Source organism: Vitis vinifera, chromosome 4 (assembly GCF_030704535.1).
Source record: "Vitis vinifera cultivar Pinot Noir 40024 chromosome 4, ASM3070453v1".
Lineage (NCBI taxonomy): Eukaryota > Viridiplantae > Streptophyta > Magnoliopsida > Vitales > Vitaceae > Vitis > Vitis vinifera.
In genome coordinates this window covers 20722588-20743842 of record NC_081808.1, presented here as the reverse complement: position 1 = coordinate 20743842, position 21255 = coordinate 20722588, and the positions used below count along the sequence as shown (strand labels likewise).

At 40.2% G+C, this 21255-nt stretch overlaps 1 protein-coding gene across 1 annotated transcript in view; it reads right to left on the bottom strand.

The window, feature by feature from the left end:
• The window catches only part of LOC100262696 (protein MICRORCHIDIA 2), a 48093-nt gene that overhangs the window by 23645 nt on the left and 3193 nt on the right, over positions 1–21255 (bottom strand). The window contains exons 4-8 of the mRNA XM_002267651.5: positions 16264–16342; positions 16088–16177; positions 6204–6279; positions 5933–6011; positions 5710–5838 (exon numbers count right to left, since the gene is read on the bottom strand). Of these exons, the coding sequence (XP_002267687.2) occupies positions 5710–5838; positions 5933–6011; positions 6204–6279; positions 16088–16177; positions 16264–16342 (453 nt within the window). The remainder of the gene's footprint in view (positions 1–5709; positions 5839–5932; positions 6012–6203; positions 6280–16087; positions 16178–16263; positions 16343–21255) is intronic.

The following is a 21255-nucleotide window of genomic DNA, read 5'->3' as shown; positions in this document are numbered from 1 at the left end:
TTCTAGCAATTGCTCTTTTCATCAAACAGTTAAAAGCCTCCATCACTATTACGAAAAGATAAGGCGAAAGGGGGTCTCCTTGCCTTAAGCCCCTTGAGTCTTGGAAAAAACCCGTAAGACTACCATTCACCAAGACCGAAAAACTAACAGTGGATAAACACCACTTTATCCAACTACACCACCTTCCTCCAAATCTCATTTTCCCCAACACTGCTAGTAGAAATGACCAATCCACATGATCATAGGCTTTCTCGATATCTAATTTGCATAAAATTGCCCCATTATTACTTTTCAAAATTGAATCTATTGCCTCATTTGCGATCAAAACTGCATCCATAATCTACCGCCCCTCCATGAAAGCATTTTGAGACAAAGATATCACTTTTGCTAACACCCCTTTTAACCTGTTAGCCAACACCTTAGCCAACCATTTGTAGAGCCCTTCCACCAAACTTATTGGCCTAAAGTCCTTCAACTCCTCAGCCCCCCCTTTCTTAGGAATCAACACTAGGAATGTTGCATTCAAGCTCCTTACAAATCGCCTTGTCTCATGAAATTGTCTAAACAAATTCATAACTTCTTCCTTCACAAAGTCCCACGCAAATTGCCAAAAGGCCATTGAGAAGCCATCCGGCCCTGGTGCTTTCTCTCCACAACAGGCTACCAACGCCTCAAAAACCTCTTCATCTGAAAAGAGCTTCTCTAGCCTCTCCACATCCCCCATTTCCAGTTTTTCAAAGATTAACCCATCTATACTCGGCTTCCATTCACCTGGATCTGTCAACAAGGCTTGAAAATTTCTGCTAATCTCCTCTTTGATTTCACTTTCCTTAGTTAAACTCCTCCCATTCACCTTTATTCTATTCAGCTGATTCCTCCTTCTATGAGCTTTTGCCATTTTATGAAAAAACTTGGTGTTTCTGTCCCCCTATTTCAGCCATATTTCCCTAGACTTTTGCCTCCATCAGACTTTTTCCAATAAAACCCATTTCTTATATAATTCCCTTACCTCCTTCTTAGCCTCTTCTTCTTCTATTGACAGAGAACGACCCCTCTCTTCCTTGTCCCAATAATCTAATAAAAACCACGCTTTCTGCTTCTCGCATCCAATTTGACCAAACACCTCTTTATTCCAGCTTCTTAACAAAGGTTTTAAAGCCTTCAGTTTTTCAATCAAGATGAAACTAGCTGACCCGCTCACTTGAATCCCCTCCCACCACTGATTTAGCACCTCTTTAAAGCCCTCCCTTTTCAGCCACATGTTCTCAAATCTGAAAGGCGTGGGTCCTCTCCTCATTCCTTCCCCGTCCAGAAGGACCGGGGCATGATCAAACACTGGCCTAGCCAGAACAGTTTGGACCGCCCCCTGGAAATGAGATTTCCACTCCTCAGAAATAAGGAATCGATCAATTCTTGACTTTGATCGATTATTGAGACCTTTGGACCACGTGAAACTCCCCCCTTGAAGCGGCAAGTCCCTTAAATCTAGCTCCTCGACCACCTCTGAAAATCTCCTTATCTCCTGGGACAAACGGCCCCCTCTGCTCCTCTCATAGGGGAATCCGATCATGTTGAAATCTCCTGCTACGCACCAAGGTTCATTCCATATCCCTCTAATTGCCTCCAACTCACTCCACAGTTCTTCTCTCTCATCTTTTGTTGTGGGCCCATAAACACTTGAGAAACACCAACAAAAACCATCTTCACAATTCTTAAAACGGCACGAGACAGTGAATTTGCCCACCTCCATCTCCTCTAATTGCAATACCCTGTTATCCCAGAACACCATAACCTCCCCAGCTGCCCCCTTGGAATTTAAAACCCCCCACTCCAAGCATCTTCCAACCCCGAGGCTTTTGACCAAACCATTCGACATCTCCTGGATTTTTGTTTCCTGGAGACACTAAATCAGCCTTTTGTGATTTAATCACCTCCTTTATTAATTTTCTCTTTTCTCTATCGTTTGTCCCCCTTACATTCCACGATAGGATTCTTAGCTTCATCTAACAGCTTCTTGATGGCCTTGATCCCCTTCTATTCCACCATAATTCACCAACCACTCTAATTTCTTTAACTCCCGGTCAAATTTCGACATTCTCTGGCCTTTCCTCTTTTTTCCGGTGACCCTCTTAGATACATCCCTTCTTTCCCTAATTCTGTTGAGAAGTCTCAAGATCTCTCTTTCAAAGCCCTCCGTAGGCATTCCCAAGTACTGACAAAATCTTGCCAGGCAACTATACCTCCAAGACTTCTCGTCATCATCTTCTTTCTCGGCCCTATCATCCCTCCCCTCTTCCTCCAAAAAAGAAATACCCGCTCCCATCTGACCGTCCCTTTCTTTCGCTGGATACACTCTCAACGGAGTGAAGCTTAACCTCCCTTCACTTTCCTTCACCATTGAGCCAATATCACTCCTTTCCTTCATACCCATCACAACCCCCTCCCCCGAGAAATTAGATGAAAAAGAGACCCGTCCCTCCCACAAACACACCGTAAGAGGCTTAAGAGTGGAATACCTAGCATTTTCCTCCATGAACCACTCGTCCGCGATGGAAGCCCTTCCATTCTCTCTACTCTCCGCTGCACCAGCCATCTCGCTAGGCAGGTGCTGCTCTTCAAACCAGTTTACTGATATCTGCCGACTGAAAGAAGCCCTAGCTTCTTTTAAACTACTTTCCTTTATGGGCCTAAAAGAATGGCAAGCCCACAAAGCTTCATCTGGTTGTTCCTCTGAAAGCCCCATACTGGACCGACTTACCTTTGTGGGCTTAAAAGAATGGCAAGCCCACAATGCTTCACTTTGTTGTTCCTCTGAAAGCCCCATACTGGGCTTGCAGTCCATGCCATCCGGCCCAATACAAGGCGGGCTTAAGTTGCCATCACTGAAGGCCCGCCCACCCCCCGTTGGACTGCCCCTTTTTCCAGTAGTCCCGCGACCCACATAACTTATCCCTCCCTTTTAAAGCCCATTCCATGTGGGCTTGAGTGACTACAAATGTGGACTTACCCTGATCAGTCCTCATACCCCCTTCACTTAAGCCCACCACTCATTTCCCTTTTCCACCTTTCTTCTTCCCCATAGCTGAAAAAGTTTCAGCTATACTAGCCGTCCCGTCACCATCAAGCTTTTCTTCCCCTCCAGCTTTTTTGACTGAATTTGCCCCCATCTCCTCTGCAACACGCCATATTTCCTTTCCTTTGCTACTACTACTCTCCGCGCGTGAACCCACTTCCCTATCATCCCTTGCCTTCTCCTTCTCTCCCCCCTTCATCTTCATCGGCACCACCTTAGATAACCATGACAGCCTTTCCCACCACAGCTGTAATGCATAGCAGTAATCATCAACCGCTAAATGTAAAGTTCCTGGAAAAATATTCCCCCTGTTCTTCACCAAAATTCTAGCCCACTGGAGCTAAGAAACATTCTTTGTTTCTCCATCCACCTCAACAAAGCCTCCACAACAGTCTCCTATTCTCTTTAAAATTTCTTCACTCCAACAGCGAAACGGGAGTCCCACCACTCTTACCCAAACCTCTTTTGTTTGGCTTCCTGCCTTTAAGCAGCCTGCCTCCACACTCCATCTCTCTAAATGCAACACTTTGTCCTTATATCTTCGCGTCCCCCTCTTTAGTGTTCTCTCTGCGTCTTCTTCATCTTCGAACTCCAGCATCATGAGAGGTCCTCCCATACTCAGCATTCTCAGTCCTTTTCTTAAGTTCCAAACTTGCTCCCCCCATTTTTTAACCGTCTGCAACTCCAGCTCCCCCATTGACCTGGTCCCCCATCTACCTACAAGGCACCTGCCCAGTCCCTTCTCCCTATTCCTTAATTCTCCCCCTCCAACTTGAAGCCACAAAGCATCTCCTTGCTTTCCAGCCGGCTCCTTGGTCACATCCGCATAAGACTTCTTCCCACCCATCGCCTTCTTTTCAATGCAACTTTCTTCTTTATTTTCTATTAACACCCTTTCCGATTTTGACTCACCTCTCGAGGCTTCTTTCACCTTTACTTCCTCTTGCGTTGCTACCCCTAACTCTCGTAGTTTCTCAGCAAACAAAGCCCATCCTCCTGGTATACCCTTACCTTCGGGGACCACTAAACAAAACCTCTTGGACTCCACATCAATAACAGAACAGAGAATGTATCTCCCCGCCCCATTTTCGCGTCTTTCCACTTTAAACTTTCTACCCTCTTCCTCCCACACTTTTGCTAACCTTCCTTTCCTTTCCTTTCCTCCCTGCAGCATTCTTCAAGCCCTTCTAGAAAATTTCTCAAACTTGTCACCCCAAATCTAATCCAGGAAGATAAACCTTTGCTCCTTTCCACTATGGTGCCTCGTATCTTCCCTCTGGCTTCCTTTACGGAAACCTCAAACGACATCGACTCAATCGCAAACCACCTCTTTCCCCCTCTCATCTCATCTATCCAGACATATTAAAGATAGGATTTATGAAAACTCTCCAATATACAATTTAGCCCAACCCCATATATTACAAACAAAAGAATATTTAAGTCTTTGAATTGCTAACCCCCCCCTAAAAGTTAGTCTATTCCTCTTCTTCCAAACCGTCCAAAAAATAAACAACGGAATGAAATTCCAAAGTTTTTTCCTTTTTTTCCCCACAAAGGATCCCCTCCAACTAAATAAAACCTCCTTTATAGTTTCTGGAAACACCCACTGAACCCTAAACACTCCCAAAACTAAATCCCATAGCACTCTGGCCACTGTACAATGTATGAGAATATGATTTACGTTTTCCTCTTCACAACCACACAAAAAACCTCTAGCTTTGATATCATGTTAAGTTATCAACTTTCCTAAAAGCTTAACCTGTTAGTATTTGGGCCCACAATTCAAGCTACATATATATATAGAGAGAGGGAGATAGAGAGGATTTAAAACATGAAAAGAGTTTAAAACACTAAAGATTGAGTAAAAGGAATTGGGAAATAAGTAGAGAGGCCATTTAGTAAGAAGAAAGAAATAGTATTAGCAACATTAGAAATTATATGATGAGAGTGTACAAAAGAACTTAAGAAGTTAAACAAAAACCAAAACAAAATAAAAATAGAAAATATAAACAATTCCCAAGGTTATTTTGTCAAAATCTTGAGATTTGCAAAATATTAAAAACAAAAAATTGTAATAGTTTCTCAATATCGGCAAATAGTTAAGCATTGATAACTGCTCAACCTAAACATCATTTATTCATAAATGGATTGAAATAATTCAATCCCAAAACATGAAAGTGTTCAATTCCAAATCCAAACTATGTAATCTGATTGTCTAAAAAATATTAAAAATAGAGAAAATGTGTAAAGGTCTTATATCTAACAACTTGCAATCCCAAACTCCAGTTGAGTTCACAATATTGCAATACGGACTGACCTGAATATGCTAAAAATGGATGGTTTTAAATCATGTTGGTTATGTCATAAAAATAAAAATAAAATACTAAAATTCCAATGCTTAAAAAAAAAATCATAATTTTGAATTTTACTTGGACATCAAGTTTCCTGTATATAGAAGACAAACTATATCAATAAAAACTGCTTAAAGTTATTGAACTCGACTCCAAATAGTATAAGATTTTAGAAAAATGTTTAAACAAAAGCTAACCTTCATTGGCAATTATTCCAAATATTCCTACAATAAAAGATTCTAAGTTTCTGAAATAGAAAGTCATGTTTGATGAAATCAAATGAACCTGTTGCATGAGCTCCTCCTTTGATGCAAAAGGTGACCATTCGAGAATGGTCTTCAAGTTGGTAGACCAATCTTCCTTAGAGCTGTATATTATTGGTTCAGCCCAATGGTCAGAGATGTCAAAATCAACCTACAGGGGAAGTGAAAATGGAAATAAGATGCACAGATGGATAAAATGCTAAGGCTCAAAAGAACAACTTAATACTAAGAACAAAGAGAATCACCATTGGAACAATAACATCGTCCTGCCCAGTTCTCCGCAAGAATGTATAGGATAAAAGGCCAATGCTCTGTGTTGCTCGGCTAAAAGGCATCAGAAGGAAGTGAGTAAAGAATATTTGGATGAACTTCCACACTCAGTCAAAAAATTTGAATTGAATATAAATAAACAATATAGTAACACAGCATTTCAAACAATTTGGTAGATATCATATGTATCCAACTTCAACGATATGAAAATCTGCTGCATCCATAAAAAAGAGAAAAAAAAAATACCTCGTACGAGATGCACGGCTGAAAACAATTACATCAGCACCCAGTCGCATTGTACTAGTCTTGAACCCATTACCATCTGGAAATATACACACCCTTTGGAATCAAGAACAGCACAGATATTCAAAGCTCCAGGAGTAGAAATCAAGGAAATTTAATAAATATCAAAATTTTTCAAGGAGACTACATAAAAATTTTCAAAAATATGGATTCTCAGCACATTGAGTTATTTATGTTTTGCAGCTGAAAATGATTGTACTAAGGGTTAGTATGGACTGATTGTCACTTAAATATATATCAGGACTGGTTAAAACAAAACTCAGAATGCAGAAATCATGTACTTATCCAAAAGAGGAGACTAACCCTTATTTTTTTGTTCACTGATGCTTGCCAAATTACTTCCTTTTCATTTTTGGCTCCTTCAGTTGCTTCAAGGATGGAAAAAACTCGATACAATATTTTTTGTGCAGGAAAAGGGAGATAGCTTCAATATGATTAGATGTAATGGAGAAAGGTTGTGAACAAAAGGAGCAAAGTGACTAGGAATTTCAACCCATATTAATCATGAACGCACAATTAAGAATGTGGATTCAAATCAACTCTTGAGAAGGGCATTGAAGATAAATATGGAGTCACTACTATTGGTCACTACCCCTTGGAAGTGTAAGCTTCTCAGAGGTGAGTTCTTTAGAGGCCCATTTCAAAGGCAGGTTTGAGTTCCTTACTGGTGTGATCTCTGCAGGTTGATTTTCAAACATAGAATCATCTTTTAGGAAGGTTCAAGACTTGTGCAAGGTATTGGAATTCAATAAGAGATGAAGATAACGCGTGATGTCATTGATGTGATGATATTTCTCTTCATTGAATGTTCTCTATCCATACAAAATTGCAACTAGAAAGAATACATGGGTAATTGTGCATAGAAGAAGTTTCTCGGAGACAAAAATCTATAGAGATTTAGTTGAAGGAGAGAGAGGAAAAAGAACTAAATTTTTTCACAAAATGGCGAATGCACCTAGAAGAAGAAACTTTTTTAGCAAGATCAAAGTTAATGGGGCGTGATTCAAAAAGGAGAATGACATTAAGGAAAGGGTAGTCCAAGCCTTCTGTTGAAATAATGCCAAAGTTAGGATTTTAATTTAGGAAAGTATTTTAGGAATAAAAAAGGAGAGATCATTTAGGATATTTCCTTATGATTCAGTTTCCTAATTTTAGGAGAGAATTAAGCTAGATTGATTTTTTCTTATTCAGTCATTTGTGTATATATATGTGTATGGTGTGTACCGAATATAATCAATAAAGGAGTTCACAAATTCTTCATGGTATCAAAGCCAGTTTTCTGAAACCCTAATCCCTTCTGGCCACCTCTTATTCAGGCCATCATTCATTCCGGCCAAATCTCTCTGGCCATCTCTCAATCCGACCATCTCTCTCTCTGGCCATCTCTCATTCCGGTCATCAGTCCCTATTCTCAAGGGAGAAAACGCTTTCCAGTCGGTTGAATTGTCGTCAGAAAACATTCACCGCCGGCAACTTTTCCGGCGACGGTTTTTTTCTACACCGCAAGGAGCGCCTGGAGGAGATCTCCAATTTGTCCCAAAGCACCGGAACCAGAAACCCATCCACGCGCCGTCCACGCGCGTTTTTCCGGCGACGCGCTTCCTCCTCCAAGCTCGCCTGACGCCGACCAGCCACCCTTCTTACCTATTTTTGCCATCCGAGCCCTGCACGTGCCTCTTTTGGGGTTCTTTTGCTTCCGGGGGCCTTTCGATCAGTTTTTCCGGCGTCCTCCGGCTATTTTTTCTCAACTCCAATCCCTGCACGTGCCTTGGGAAGTGTTCTTCTACCTTTCCGGTCCATGACAAAATACGGAATGGCATCATCACAAGTATCCAGCGTCACGTCACCAGAATCAGGGGGCAGATCTGAAATTCCAAATCTTGGTGGCAATGATTCCTCTCCTATTCTCATCACAGGACACAAATTAAATGGCCATAACTATTTACAGTGGTCACAATCTGTGTTGCTGTTCATTTGCGGTAAAGGAAAGGATGAGTACCTCACTGGAGAAGCAGCCATGCCAGAAACTACAGAACCGGGTTTCAGGAAGTGGAAGATTGAAAACAGCATGATCATGTCATGGCTTATCAATTCCATGAACAATGACATAGGAGAAAATTTCTTGCTGTTTGGGACTGCAAAAGACATATGGGATGCAGCCAAAGAAACTTACTCAAGTTCTGAAAATATTTCAGAACTTTTTCAGGTTGAATCAGCCCTACATGACTTCCGCCAAGGAGAGCAGTCAGTTACTCAGTATTATAACACACTCACAAGGTATTGGCAGCAACTTGACTTATTCGAGACTCACTCATGGAAATGTTCGGATGATGCAGCAACATACAGGCAAATTGTGGAACAAAAGAGACTGTTCAAGTTCTTCCTAGGACTAAACAGGGAATTGGATGATGTTAGAGGCCGAATCATGGGCATTAAACCCCTTCCAAGTCTCAGGGAGGCTTTTTCAGAGGTTAGGCGTGAAGAAAGTAGAAAGAAAGTGATGATGGGATCCAAAGAGCAACCTGCCCCAACATTGGATGGCTCTGCCCTTGCTGCTCGGTCATTTAATAGTAGTGGTGGAAATCGTCAGAAACGAGATAGGCCTTGGTGTGATTATTGTAAGAAACCAGGCCATTATAAGGAGGCTTGCTGGAAGCTTCATGGCAAACCGGCTGATTGGAAACCAAAGCCACGGTCTGACAGAGATGGCAGAGCACACGTGGCTGCCAACTCTGAGAGCACATCTGTTCCCGAGCCGAGTCCATTCAACAAAGAGCAGATGGAGATGCTACAGAAACTATTAAGCCAAGTTGGCAGTGGCAGTACTACCGGGATAGCCCTCACTGCTAGTCGAGGAGGAATGAAGCCGTGGATAGTGGACACAGGTGCTTCTGATCACATGATAGGAGATGCTGCCATTCTTCAAAATTACAAGCCAAGTACTGGTCATTCATCCGTCCATATTGCTGATGGTTCAAAGTCAAAAATTGCCGGGACAGGTTCTATAAAACTTACTAAAGACTTATATCTTGACTCTGTCCTCCATGTTCTAAACTTGGATTGTAATCTTTTGTCTATTAGCAAATTGACTCGTGATCTCCAATGTGTTACTAAATTCTATCCAAACTCGTGTGTTTTTCAGGACTTGAAATCGGGGAAGATGATTGGCAGTGCTGAACTGTGTTCCGGGCTCTACCTCCTCTCATGTGGCCAATTCTCAAACCAAGTCTCTCAAGCAAGTTGCGTACAGTCTCAGAGTATGTTAGAGTCTTTCAATTCTGTGTCAAATTCTAAGGTCAATAAAGATAGTGAGATTATAATGTTACACTATCGCCTTGGTCATCCTAGCTTTGTTTACCTTGCAAAATTGTTTCCCAAATTATTTATCAATAAAAATCCAGCATCTTATCACTGTGAAATTTGTCAGTTTGCAAAGCATACTCGAACAGTATATCCTCAAATCCCATACAAACCTTCGACTGTTTTCTCTCTAGTTCATAGTGATGTGTGGGGTCCCTCCCGGATAAAAAATATTTCTGGCACTCGATGGTTTGTGACATTTGTTGATGATCATACTCGGGTAACATGGGTTTTCCTTATGAAAGAAAAGTCAGAGGTCGGGCACATTTTTCAAACCTTCAATCTTATGGTTCAAAACCAATTCAATTCCAAAATTCAAGTCCTCAAGTCAGATAATGCAAAGGAATACTTTACTAGTAGTCTCAGTACTTATCTTCAAAATCACGGCATTATCCACATAAGTTCTTGCGTTGACACCCCACAACAAAATGGGGTGGCTGAACGCAAGAATAGACATCTCTTGGAGGTTGCCCGGTGCCTTATGTTTTCCTCTAATGTTCCAAACTATTTCTGGGGGGAAGCTATTCTCACAGCTACCTATTTGATTAACCGTATGCCATCCAGAGTGCTTACCTTTCAATCCCCACGTCAACTTTTCTTAAAACAATTTCCTCACACCCGTGCCGCCTCTTCTGATTTACCACTCAAAGTATTTGGTTGCACGGCATTCGTTCATGTGTATCCTCAAAATCGTAGCAAATTTGCTCCTCGAGCAAATAAGTGCATTTTCCTAGGGTATTCTCCAACCCAAAAAGGGTACAAATGCTATTCTCCAACCAACAAAAGATTTTACACCACCATGGACGTCTCTTTCTTTGAACATGTCTTCTTCTATCCCAAATTTCATGTTCAGGGGGAGAGCATGAATGAACATCAAGTTTGGGAGTCTCGTCTTGAGGGTGTACCTTCTTTTCACTCAGAGTCACCAAATCCTTCCCAATTCGCGCCCACTGAGTTGTCCACACCCATGCCGTCATCAGTACAGCCAGCCCAGCACACAAATGTTCCTTCTCCCGTGACCATCCAGTCTCCCATGCCTATTCAACCTATAGCCCCACAACTTGCTAATGAGAACTTACAAGTTTACATCAGGAGGAGGAAAAGACAGGAATTAGAGCACGGATCACAGTCAACATGTGGTCAATACATTGACTCCAATTCAAGTCTTCTTGAAGAGAACATAGGTGAGGATAGGGCTGGAGAGGTGTTAATTCCCAGCATTGATGATTCTACTCTGCCGATTGCATTGAGGAAGGGTGTTAGGAGATGTACAGATCATCCAATTGGGAATTATGTTACGTATGAAGGGCTATCACCATCTTACAGAGCATTTGCTACTTCTCTTGATGATACTCAGGTTCCCAACACAATACAAGAGGCATTAAAAATTTCAGAATGGAAGAAGGCAGTACAAGATGAGATTGATGCACTTGAGAAGAATGGGACGTGAACTATCACAGATTTGCCGGTTGGGAAGAGGCCTGTGGGGTGCAAGTGGATTTTCACCATAAAATACAAAGCAGATGGATCAGTCGAGAGATTCAAGGCTCGTTTGGTAGCTAGAGGGTTTACACAATCCTATGGGATAGACTATCAGGAGACTTTTGCTCCTGTTGCAAAACTGAACACTATCAGGATTCTTCTCTCATTGGCTGTCAATCAAGATTGGTGTTTGCAACAACTGGACATAAAATATGCGTTTCTAAATGGTGACCTAGAAGAGGAAGTCTACATGGAAATACCACCTGGTTTCGAAGAAAGTATGGCAAAGAATCAGGTTTGCAAACTCCAAAAATTCTTGTACGGCCTTAAACAATCTCCCTGAGCCTGGTTTGATAGATTCACAAAAGCAGTCCTGAAGCTGGGCTACAAACAAGGTCAGGCTGATCATACTCTATTTGTCAAGAAGTCTCATGCCGGGAAAATGACCATATTGATAGTCTATGTCGATGATATTATTCTATCTGGGAATGATATGGAGGAATTACAGAATTTGAAGAAGTATTCGTCAGAAGAGTTTGAAGTTAAAGACCTTGGAAATTTGAAATATTTCCTTGGTATGGAAGTGGCTAGATCAAGGAAGGGAATTGTAGTCTCTCAAAGAAAATACATACTCGATCTTCTTAAGGAGACCGGTATGCTTGGATGCAAACCAATTGATACTCCTATGGATAGTCAGAAGAAACTTGGTATCGAGAAAGAAAGTACACCGGTAGACAGGAGGAGATATCAGCGGCTTGTCGGGCGCTTGATTTATCTCTCACATACTCGGCCAGATATTGGCTTTGCAGTGAGTGCTGTAAGTCAATTCATGCACAGCCCCACTGAGGAACACATGGAAGCAGTCTACAGGATTCTTAGATATTTAAAAATGACACCAGGGAAAGGTCTATTCTTCAGAAAGAGAACCGTGACACTGAAGTATATTCAGATGCGGATTGGGCAGGAAACATCATTGACAGGCGGTCCACTTCTGGATATTGTTCTTTTGTCTGGGGAAATCTTGTTACCTGGAGGAGTAAAAAGCAATCAGTTGTAGTCAGAAGTAGTGCAGAAGCTGAGTACAGAGCTCTTGCACAGGGAATCTGTGAAGGGATTTGGATAAAAAGGGTTCTTAGTGAACTGGAACAAACGAGTTCATCTCCAATTCTGATGATGTGTGATAATCAGGCAGCTATAAGCATAGCAAAGAACCCCGTGCATCATGACAGGACCAAGCATGTTGAGATTGACAGACACTTCATCACAGAGAAGGTGACTAGTGAGACGGTTAAATTGAACTATGTTCCTACCAAGCACCAAACCGCAGACATCCTCACCAAAGCTTTACCTAGGCCTAACTTCGAAGACTTAACTTGCAAGCTGGGATTATATGATATATATTCTCCAGCTTGAGGGGGAGTGTTGAAATAATGCCAAAGTTAGGATTTTAATTTTGGAAAGTATTTTAGGAATAAAAAAGGAGAGATCATTTAGGATATTTCCTTATGATTCAGTTTCCTAATTTTAGGAGAGAATTAAGCTAGATTGATTTTTTCTTATTCAGTCATTTGTGTATATATATGTGTATGGTGTGTACCGAATATAATCAATAAAGGAGTTCAGAAATTCTTCACCTTCCACAATTTGTTGTTTGATCTAGGGGATTAGAGACCTAGCATCTTTGAGATGTTGTTCAAAGCCTTAGATAGTCTGGGGGCTAAAGATTTAGAGTTGCCTTTCATTGAGAAGGAGATGTTCAGTGTATTGTTAGATTTGAATGGAGATAAAGCTCTTGGCCTTGATGATTTCTAAATAGCCTTTTGACAGTTTAGTTTTGTTGGGATTTTGAAAAAGATAAAGTATTCAACTTTTTTAGGAAGTTTTATGACCAAGAGAGGTTTGTAAAAAGTCATAATGTCACTTTTTTAGTGTTAATTCTAAAGAAAGTAGGTGCCAAGGAATTGAAAGATTTTAAACCAATAAGCTTAGAGGTAAGCTATATAACCTTCTAATTCAGGTTTTGACTAATAGGTTGAAAAAGGTGATGGGAATGGTAGTTTCCAAGTTCTAGAATGCCTTTGTAGAGAGTAGGTAGATCCTTAACTAGATATTCTAGCTAAGGAGACTAACAATTCCAAGGGAGTAATTTGCAAAACTCGATATTAAGAAGGCTTATGATTATACTAATCAAGGCTTCCTGCTAGCTCTGCTTGATAAGATGTGTCTTGGCCAACAATGGATTAGATAGATCAAAATGTGTACATCTATAATGAGGTTTTTTGTGCTAGTAAATGATACAACCTCAGAATTTTTCCAAAGTTCAAGAGGGCTAAGGCAAGAGGATCCTCTCTCATTATTTATTTGTATTGGAGATGAAGGCACTTAGTTGTCTTTTGGAGAGAGGTAAGAAGGGTGTTTTTTTGAGGGGATTTCAAAGCAAAGGGAAGGGAGGGTGAAGTGGTGGAAGTACCCCACCTATTGTTTCTTGTGGAAGTATTCCATCTATTTTTTTTCTAACAATACTTGTCTTTTGTGAGGCTTCACAAGCTTAAATGGTCCATTTAAGTTGATTGTTCATGTGGTTCGAAACCATCTCAAGTTTGAGAATTAATCTTGAGAAAAGCAAATTAATCCCTATTGGTGGGATTGCCAATGTGGAGGATTTGGCTTTAGAGTTGGGATGTAGGCTGGGAGACCTTCAATCACCTTATTAGGCCTTCATTTAGGGCCAAAATAGTGTGGGATAAGGCGGAGAAGAGGTTTCTTTGAAAGCTATCAACATAGAAAAGATAATATTTTTGGAAACATGTTATTCACATAAAGTAGGGTGAGGAAGAAGGGGGTTAGAGATCATGTATGGTGAAAGGTGGGTCTGGGATCAAGTTATGGAAAGCTAAAAGAAAGGGGTGAGACCTTTCAAATAGTAGAGTGTCCTTTGAGGTGGGTGATGGGAGGAGAGTGAACATTTAGAAAGATAGATGGTGTAGGGAGGAGGATGTATGAGAAGAACGAAGGGAAGGACACTAGAATCCTTGTTTTGCCAAACACTTGAACAATTAGGAGCTAGACAATGTACAAACTTTTTCCTCAAGGTTGCAAAGGAAATTTGTGAAGAGTGAAGAAAAGAATAGGGTGATGTGGATGGACTCAAGGAATGGTGTCTTCTCAATCAAATCTCCATATTCTATTCTGGAGTCAGGGTGAGGTGCTCAATCTCTTTCTTATAAGGCATTATTTGGAATTTTGGGTCTCACCTAAAGCAAGGTTTTTTCATTGGAATGTTAGTTGGGGAAAGGTATTGACCTTTGATCCCCTTCAGAGGAGAAGATGGCCATTGGCAAACAAATGTTACCTTTATAAAAGCAAAGTGGGATCTATTAATCATGCCCTCCTCCATTGTACCATAACCAGGTTGTTACGGTAGTTGTCGTTCTCTTTGTTCAAAGTAATTCGAGTCTTTCCTTCTTGAGTTAGGGAACCCTAACTCTCCTAAGTTAGCATGGTTCCTTTGTGGAAAAAAATGCAAGAAGGTTTGGAGAACCACCCCATTGTTTTTTTTTAGACATTGTGAAAGGGAAGGAATCGGAAGAGCCTTTGAATATGTGGAGCAATTGGTTCAATTGTTGAAAAGCTCATTTATTAGGAGCTTGGCAACATAGGTTAAGGTGTCTTTAATTGATTTTGTAGATTGGGTGGGATCTAGATGATGAAGGGAAAAGCTTTTTGTATTTTCCCTCCTTCAAGCAACACCTTTTGATATCCTTTGTATATGACTTGTGTACCTTGGTGTATAGTTTTAGTTTATAAATACATTCTCTTCACTTATTAAAAAGGAAAAAAAAAAAAAAAATCTTCCAACCTGACTAAAACGCTTTGCTCATTCAACTAGGAAAAGGATGATCAAAGCAACTATCATCTTGGACGTACAGTTGAGGTTTTACTGTTTCCATTTCCTTCTTTCTATACACACTTTCAACATTAGAGAATAGCAATGTTGCATTGCTGCAAAGCCTGTAACTGCTTTATGATACTTATTCTGGAAAACTAGGAGGGAATCAATGTTTGAAAATTCAGGCTTGTCTCCAATTCAGTTGTTTTATAGCAGAGATGAACATGTACACAGATTGATTGGAAAATTCCCCATTTCCTTATGAATGGCATTGCTTATATAAACAATGATGTTGGATACAATAATAATAGTGGAAACCTTGGTGATCTTATTCACTGTTGCATCTTCTCCTCTATCACCAAGGAGAAAAAAATGTTGATCTTGAAATGCCCAGGCATTGAATGGATCTGTGAGAACTTTTTCCTTTTCCTGATAAGCAAATAAGAATAATAGTAAAGAGGCACATGATATAGATCCGGAAAAGGCTAAATATGGTTGGATGTCTAAATGTCAAATGCCAGATGTCATTTTCTAAGAAAGGTTTCCCAGCTTACTTCTTTATAGTCCACCTGGAAGGAGAAAAATGTAGTAATTTTTAGCAAACAATTGACCCAGACTGATGGAATAGCCACATCAAGAATCTGGTTTCTTTTTACACTCTCAAATATTCCAAACATTTATTCATTTTTATAGACCTTGAGCTATCTAGGCCACTCTTTTTAGGGGGGATATTATTGAGATAATCTAATTCTTATTAAGGTACAAAGTCTTGGTCTTTGATTGATCACAATTTACGTGTACCCCTAAGTAGTAAATTTTAGACATGTTAATGAAGACTTACTTGTATGCCTAGAAAAAGGGTGGAAAGGAGGTTGACCTTATCCTTAGAAGCACAAGGGTTCTGCATTTGGCCAAAGAGGAAAATAAAAACTGAAGCAATAAATGTGCAAATTGCTTATTTACTAGATGTAGTTCATCAACGGAATGAGCATGAAAACCACAATTTGAATAGAAATGTAGAAGCAAGTATAATTATCCAAAATGATTGTCATCAAACAAGGAACAGTAAATGACAAAAGAAACTCATGGTAATTACATTGTCCAATTGTTGTGTTCGACTTCTTTGAAGAGTAACCCAAGCTCATGCATTTCCGAATAGATTCAGGATCCATTCCACCTCCATCATCTGTACAAAACATCCATAGTTGCCCACTTATCATTTATTAAAAAATGATGCAAGAAGCCACATCTGGTCATATATTAATACCATACCTTGGAAAAGTAAAGCAGGAGAGTTATCCTTCCGATTATCAATTCTATCAAGCTTTACAAAAGTTGCCCCATTGCATATCTGGAAATTTGAAAAACACAGGCATGTGTTTACACACAAAATCAATGTTAGTGTTGATGTGATTTGTAGACTGAATAATTTCATGCAGTGGAATCATTCAGGCGCATTTTCTTGGTTTAATCATGTTTTTTTTCACTTTTCAAGATAAATGCTAAGAATTTTATTATGGGAACAATTCTACTCCATCAAAATGCCATCCATCTTTTCCTTCACGCTCTATTCTTTTCCTTCCATAGTATCTGCACATTAATTTTCCCCAATAATTTGCCCTTCCTATCATGGTTTAAAGTTGCAATATTGGCTGCTAAACTTGTGAAGTCCTGAGAAGGGTTATTGCAGAATCTCAGTTGGATATCATGCAAAACACACTATGCTATTTCAAAATTTTCAAAAATCTCTAAAGAAAATAATGAAAATTTTTAGAAAAGTAAATACAATTAGACGAACAGAACGAGTTAGTGTCTTTTTTTTTTTTTTTTTTCCTTCAGTTTTATCCATTTTCTTCAATTATTTTCCCTCAATTACTTATCACAATGCATTTTTAGATTTTCCTCTTTTTTTTTGGATTGATGAAGAGAAGAATCTTTGAGAAATGTCAAGATTCAGTCCCTTTTTTCATCAAATTCAAATTAATATCTCAATGATGCAGTGTCCCAACTCCAATATTCTGTGCAACTTGGCCATGACTTGACTATACCGGCCAATTTGTGGCTGAAAATGGAAAATCTTGTGATGGATCTTGAAATCACATCAGTAATAGCTGTTTTGGATGAGAATCCACCAAGTCCAATACTTGAACCTTGCTTCCTACTCCAAGCACTAACTTCAATCCCCACAAGAGGACAACGGCATGACGAACAACCCAAAGCTATAAAGAAAACAACCCTCAATCTATTTTGCACAGAACAGGTATCTGAACAACACCTTCAGCTAACTCATGAACTAGAGCAACTATTGCAAAGGTCCACTCACCATTAGAACTAACATACATTCTGAACAAATAAAACAACCTTACAGGCAACAAAACAGCTTAGAGGAAACAAACAGCTCTATGCTAGTCATATTATAAAGAACCCACACAAAATTAAGAACTCTAAGTGAAAGAACATAATTTATGACAACTAAAACCTTTCCTTATTCATCTCTTCTGTTAACTCAATTACTAGTACTAGTTTCTAATCCATAAAAGACATTACCAACTAGAAAAAGGCCACCTCAGACCTTAGGGGAGAAAAACCCATGATCGAACTACATAGTGTAAGTGGATGAACCACCATTTCAGCCCCACTCAACATAAGCATCAACTGAGAAGCATCAATAGATGAAGCTATGATGATCTTCCACCAAATATAAAGCAACCTTAGAGGGAAAAGATAGCTTGATCTAGACTATTTTGAGAAAGCAGCTACACCCTCCAGTAATTCCAAGTACTAAGGCTATGTGCGGTTCCAATAAAATGCCAAGGAAAGAAAAAAATAATAATAATAATAAGGAAAATGATTTTCTTATGTTTGCTTTTGTTATAGAAAATAGGAAAAAAAACTAAATATAATTAAAATTTGTTAAAAATTTTGCATTTTCGAATTATTTGATTAAAATAAGTTAAATGAATTTGACGTATCAAACATGTTAGATAGTGTATAGTTATTTAGGTTATTTACTTTTCCTTTTCTTTCCTTATTATATTGTGAGTCCCACTAACATGTATATATATACCCAAGTCCAATATGTATTATTAAAAGTTTTTTAATAACAAAAATTAGGGATTCTCCATTTTCTCTCTTTTCACATGGTATCAGAGCTTAGGGAGAAAAAAAACTTAATTATTTCCGGTTTATCCGTGAATCAATTCTGGGAAACCTTTCAGTGACCTTGTTTCATTATGGTCACTTTTCCCATCTCTTAAAACCTTCCGATCAACCGTATCGCCGTCAGAAAACCCTCATCGCAGGCAACTTTTCCGGCGAAGTCCTTTTCCGACACCGACCATACCATCGGGTGCGCAAGGAGGAGATCTTCAAGTTTTGTCAAAGCACCGGAGGGAGATTCTCAGTCACGCGCTGGCCACGCACGTTTCTTCTCCTGCGGCCTGAACCTCACGCGCCGGCGCGTGAGGGCGCGTGGAGCACTTTCCGGCCACGCACTTCCACGTCCAGCCTCGCTTGACACTGTCTAGCCACCCTCCATTTGTGCTTGTGCCATCTGAACCCTGCAAGTGCATTTTTTGGGGTTTTTTGTCTCCGTCGGCCCTCTAAACAGCCTTTCCAAAGACCTCCGGTGACTTCCTCTCCACCCCGAGCCTTGCATGTGTTTTAGGAAGTGTTCTTCTACCCTTCCAGTAGTGCCACATTTGTTTTTCTTTACTATTTGGTCTCTCACAGCCGCGGATCCTCGGTTTTTCTTCTTTCAGCCGCAATTTGAAGTCGTATTAGGGCTCTCTTCGATCCAAACATATTTCGTTCTCAAGATAAATAGATATGACTACTAAAAGTTCTATTTTTTCCTCTGTTATATCTGGATCTCCTATGATTATTTTCGAGAAATTGGTTGGCAATGAAAATTATTTGTCCCGGTTTGCCTCTGTGGAGCTTTGGTTTATGGGTCAAGGTTATGAGGATCACCTTGTTACGCAGGATGTGGATATCCCTGAAGTTGACAGAGTACAATGGAGGAATAGATGCACAATTATGTAGTGTGTTATGACAATCAGTTGATCCTAAGATTCTGCTTCATCTTCGAGCCTACAAAACATGCTTTAAATTTTGGAATCAGGCGAAAGGGTTATACACGAATGATATCCAACGTCTTTATAAGGTGGCTTCTTCTATTGTCAATGTCAGAAAACAAGACATGGATTTATCTACTTATATTGGCCAGATTGCCTTTCTTAAGGAGGAATTCTTGACCGTGATGCCTCTTCTACTGATGTTGGGGATCAACGAACACAGATTGACAAGTTCTTCATGGTTCTTACGCTTATTGGCCTCCATCCAGATCTTGAGACAGTCCACGATCAAATTCTTGGCAGTTCCTCAATTCCATCATTGGATGATGTGTTTGTTCGCCTCCTCCGTATCTCCTCCACTCAAACTTTGTCATCTGATAACACTTCAGATTCTTCTGTGTTAGTTTCTCAAACTAACTCTCGAGGAGGATGCAGTGGTAACCGAGGTAGAGGCCAACGTCCTCATTGCACCTATTGCAATAAGTTTGGCCACACTCGTGATCGGTGTTATCAATTACATGGGCGGCCTCCCCACACTGCCCACGTGGCCCAATCATCTGATCCTCAACCGCCTTAGCCTCCGAGTTTCTCCACATCTTAGGGTATTTCCCTCACTAACAGTGAGTATGATGACTATCTCCGCTATTAGGTCACCAAGTCAGCTTCTATTGCTTCTGTTGCCCAAACTGGTAATGCTTCTGCTTGTCTTACCCACACATCTTTTCTTGTACCTTGGATTCTAGATTCTGGCGCTTCTGATCACATATATGGTAATAAGGATCTTTTCTCTTCTATTACTACTACCTCTGCCTTACCTACTATTACCTTAGTTAATGGTTCTCAAACTATGGCTAAAGGCATTGGTTTGGCACATCCTCTCCCTTCTCTACCTCTCACTTCTGTCCTTTATACTCCTGAGTGTTCCTTTAATCTTATCTCCATCAGCAAAATCACTCGTACTCTTAACTGCTCTATTACTTTTTCTGATAAATTTGTGACCTTGCAGGACCGGAGTACGGAGAAGACGATTGGCATAGGACGTGAGTCTCAAGGCCTCTATCACCTCACCTCGCCTTCAACTCCCGCAGTTTGCATTTCCACTAATACTCCCCTCCTCATCCACAGTCGCTTGGGCCACTCTAGTCTATCCAAGTTCCAAAAAATGGTCCCTCGTTTTTCATCTTTGTCATCGCTTGCGTGTGAGTCCTGTTAGCTTGGGGAACATACTCGTGTCTCATTCCCAAAGCATTTGAATAATCGGGCAAAGTCTCATTTTGAACTTATCCACACTGATGCTTGGAGTCCTTGTCGGACCACGTCTACTTTAGGATTTCAGTATTTTATCACTTTCATTGATGACTATTCTCGATGTACTTGATTATTTTTAATGAAAAATTGAGTTGAGTTATTCTTTATTTTCTATAAATTTTATGCTGAAATCCAAACCCAATTCAATATTTCTATTCGTGTGTTACGCAGTGACAATACCAGGGAATATTTTTCTGCATCATTTACTTCAATTATATCCCAACATGGGATCCTTCATCAGTCTTCTTGTGCTCATACTCTTCAACAAAATGAGGTAGCTGAACGTAAGAATCGACATCTTGTTGAGACAGCTCGTACTCTCCTTCTCCATAGTAATGTTCCTTTTCGTTTTTGGGGGGACGTTGTTCTTACAACATGTTATTTGATTAATTGTATGCCCTCATCTGTATTACACGATCAGATTCCTCATTCCCTTCTTTTCCCTGACCAACCACTTTATTTCCTTCATCCTCATTTTTTTTGTTGTACTTGCTTTATTCATATTCTCACTCCTGGACAGGACAAACTTTCTGCCAAAACCACAAAATGCATCTTCTTGGAATACTCCAGACTTCAAAAGGGTTATCGTTGTTATTCCTTTGAGACTCATTGCTACTTTCTCTCCGCCGATGTCATCTTCTTTGAGGACTCACCATTCTTCTCCACCTTTGAGTCTCTTCCTGTTTTTGAAGTCTTATCTCTTCCCATTATCTCCCCACCTGATGCAGTACCTTCTCACCCACTTCAGGTTTATCATCACCGTCATTGTGTCGCTGTTCCTCCTTCTTTTGCCGAGGTACCTGCTGACTCACTTCCTCTCCCTTTAGCTTCTCCTGCCTCAGCTCTGCCTCCTTCTACTGACTTACTCATTGCTCTTCAG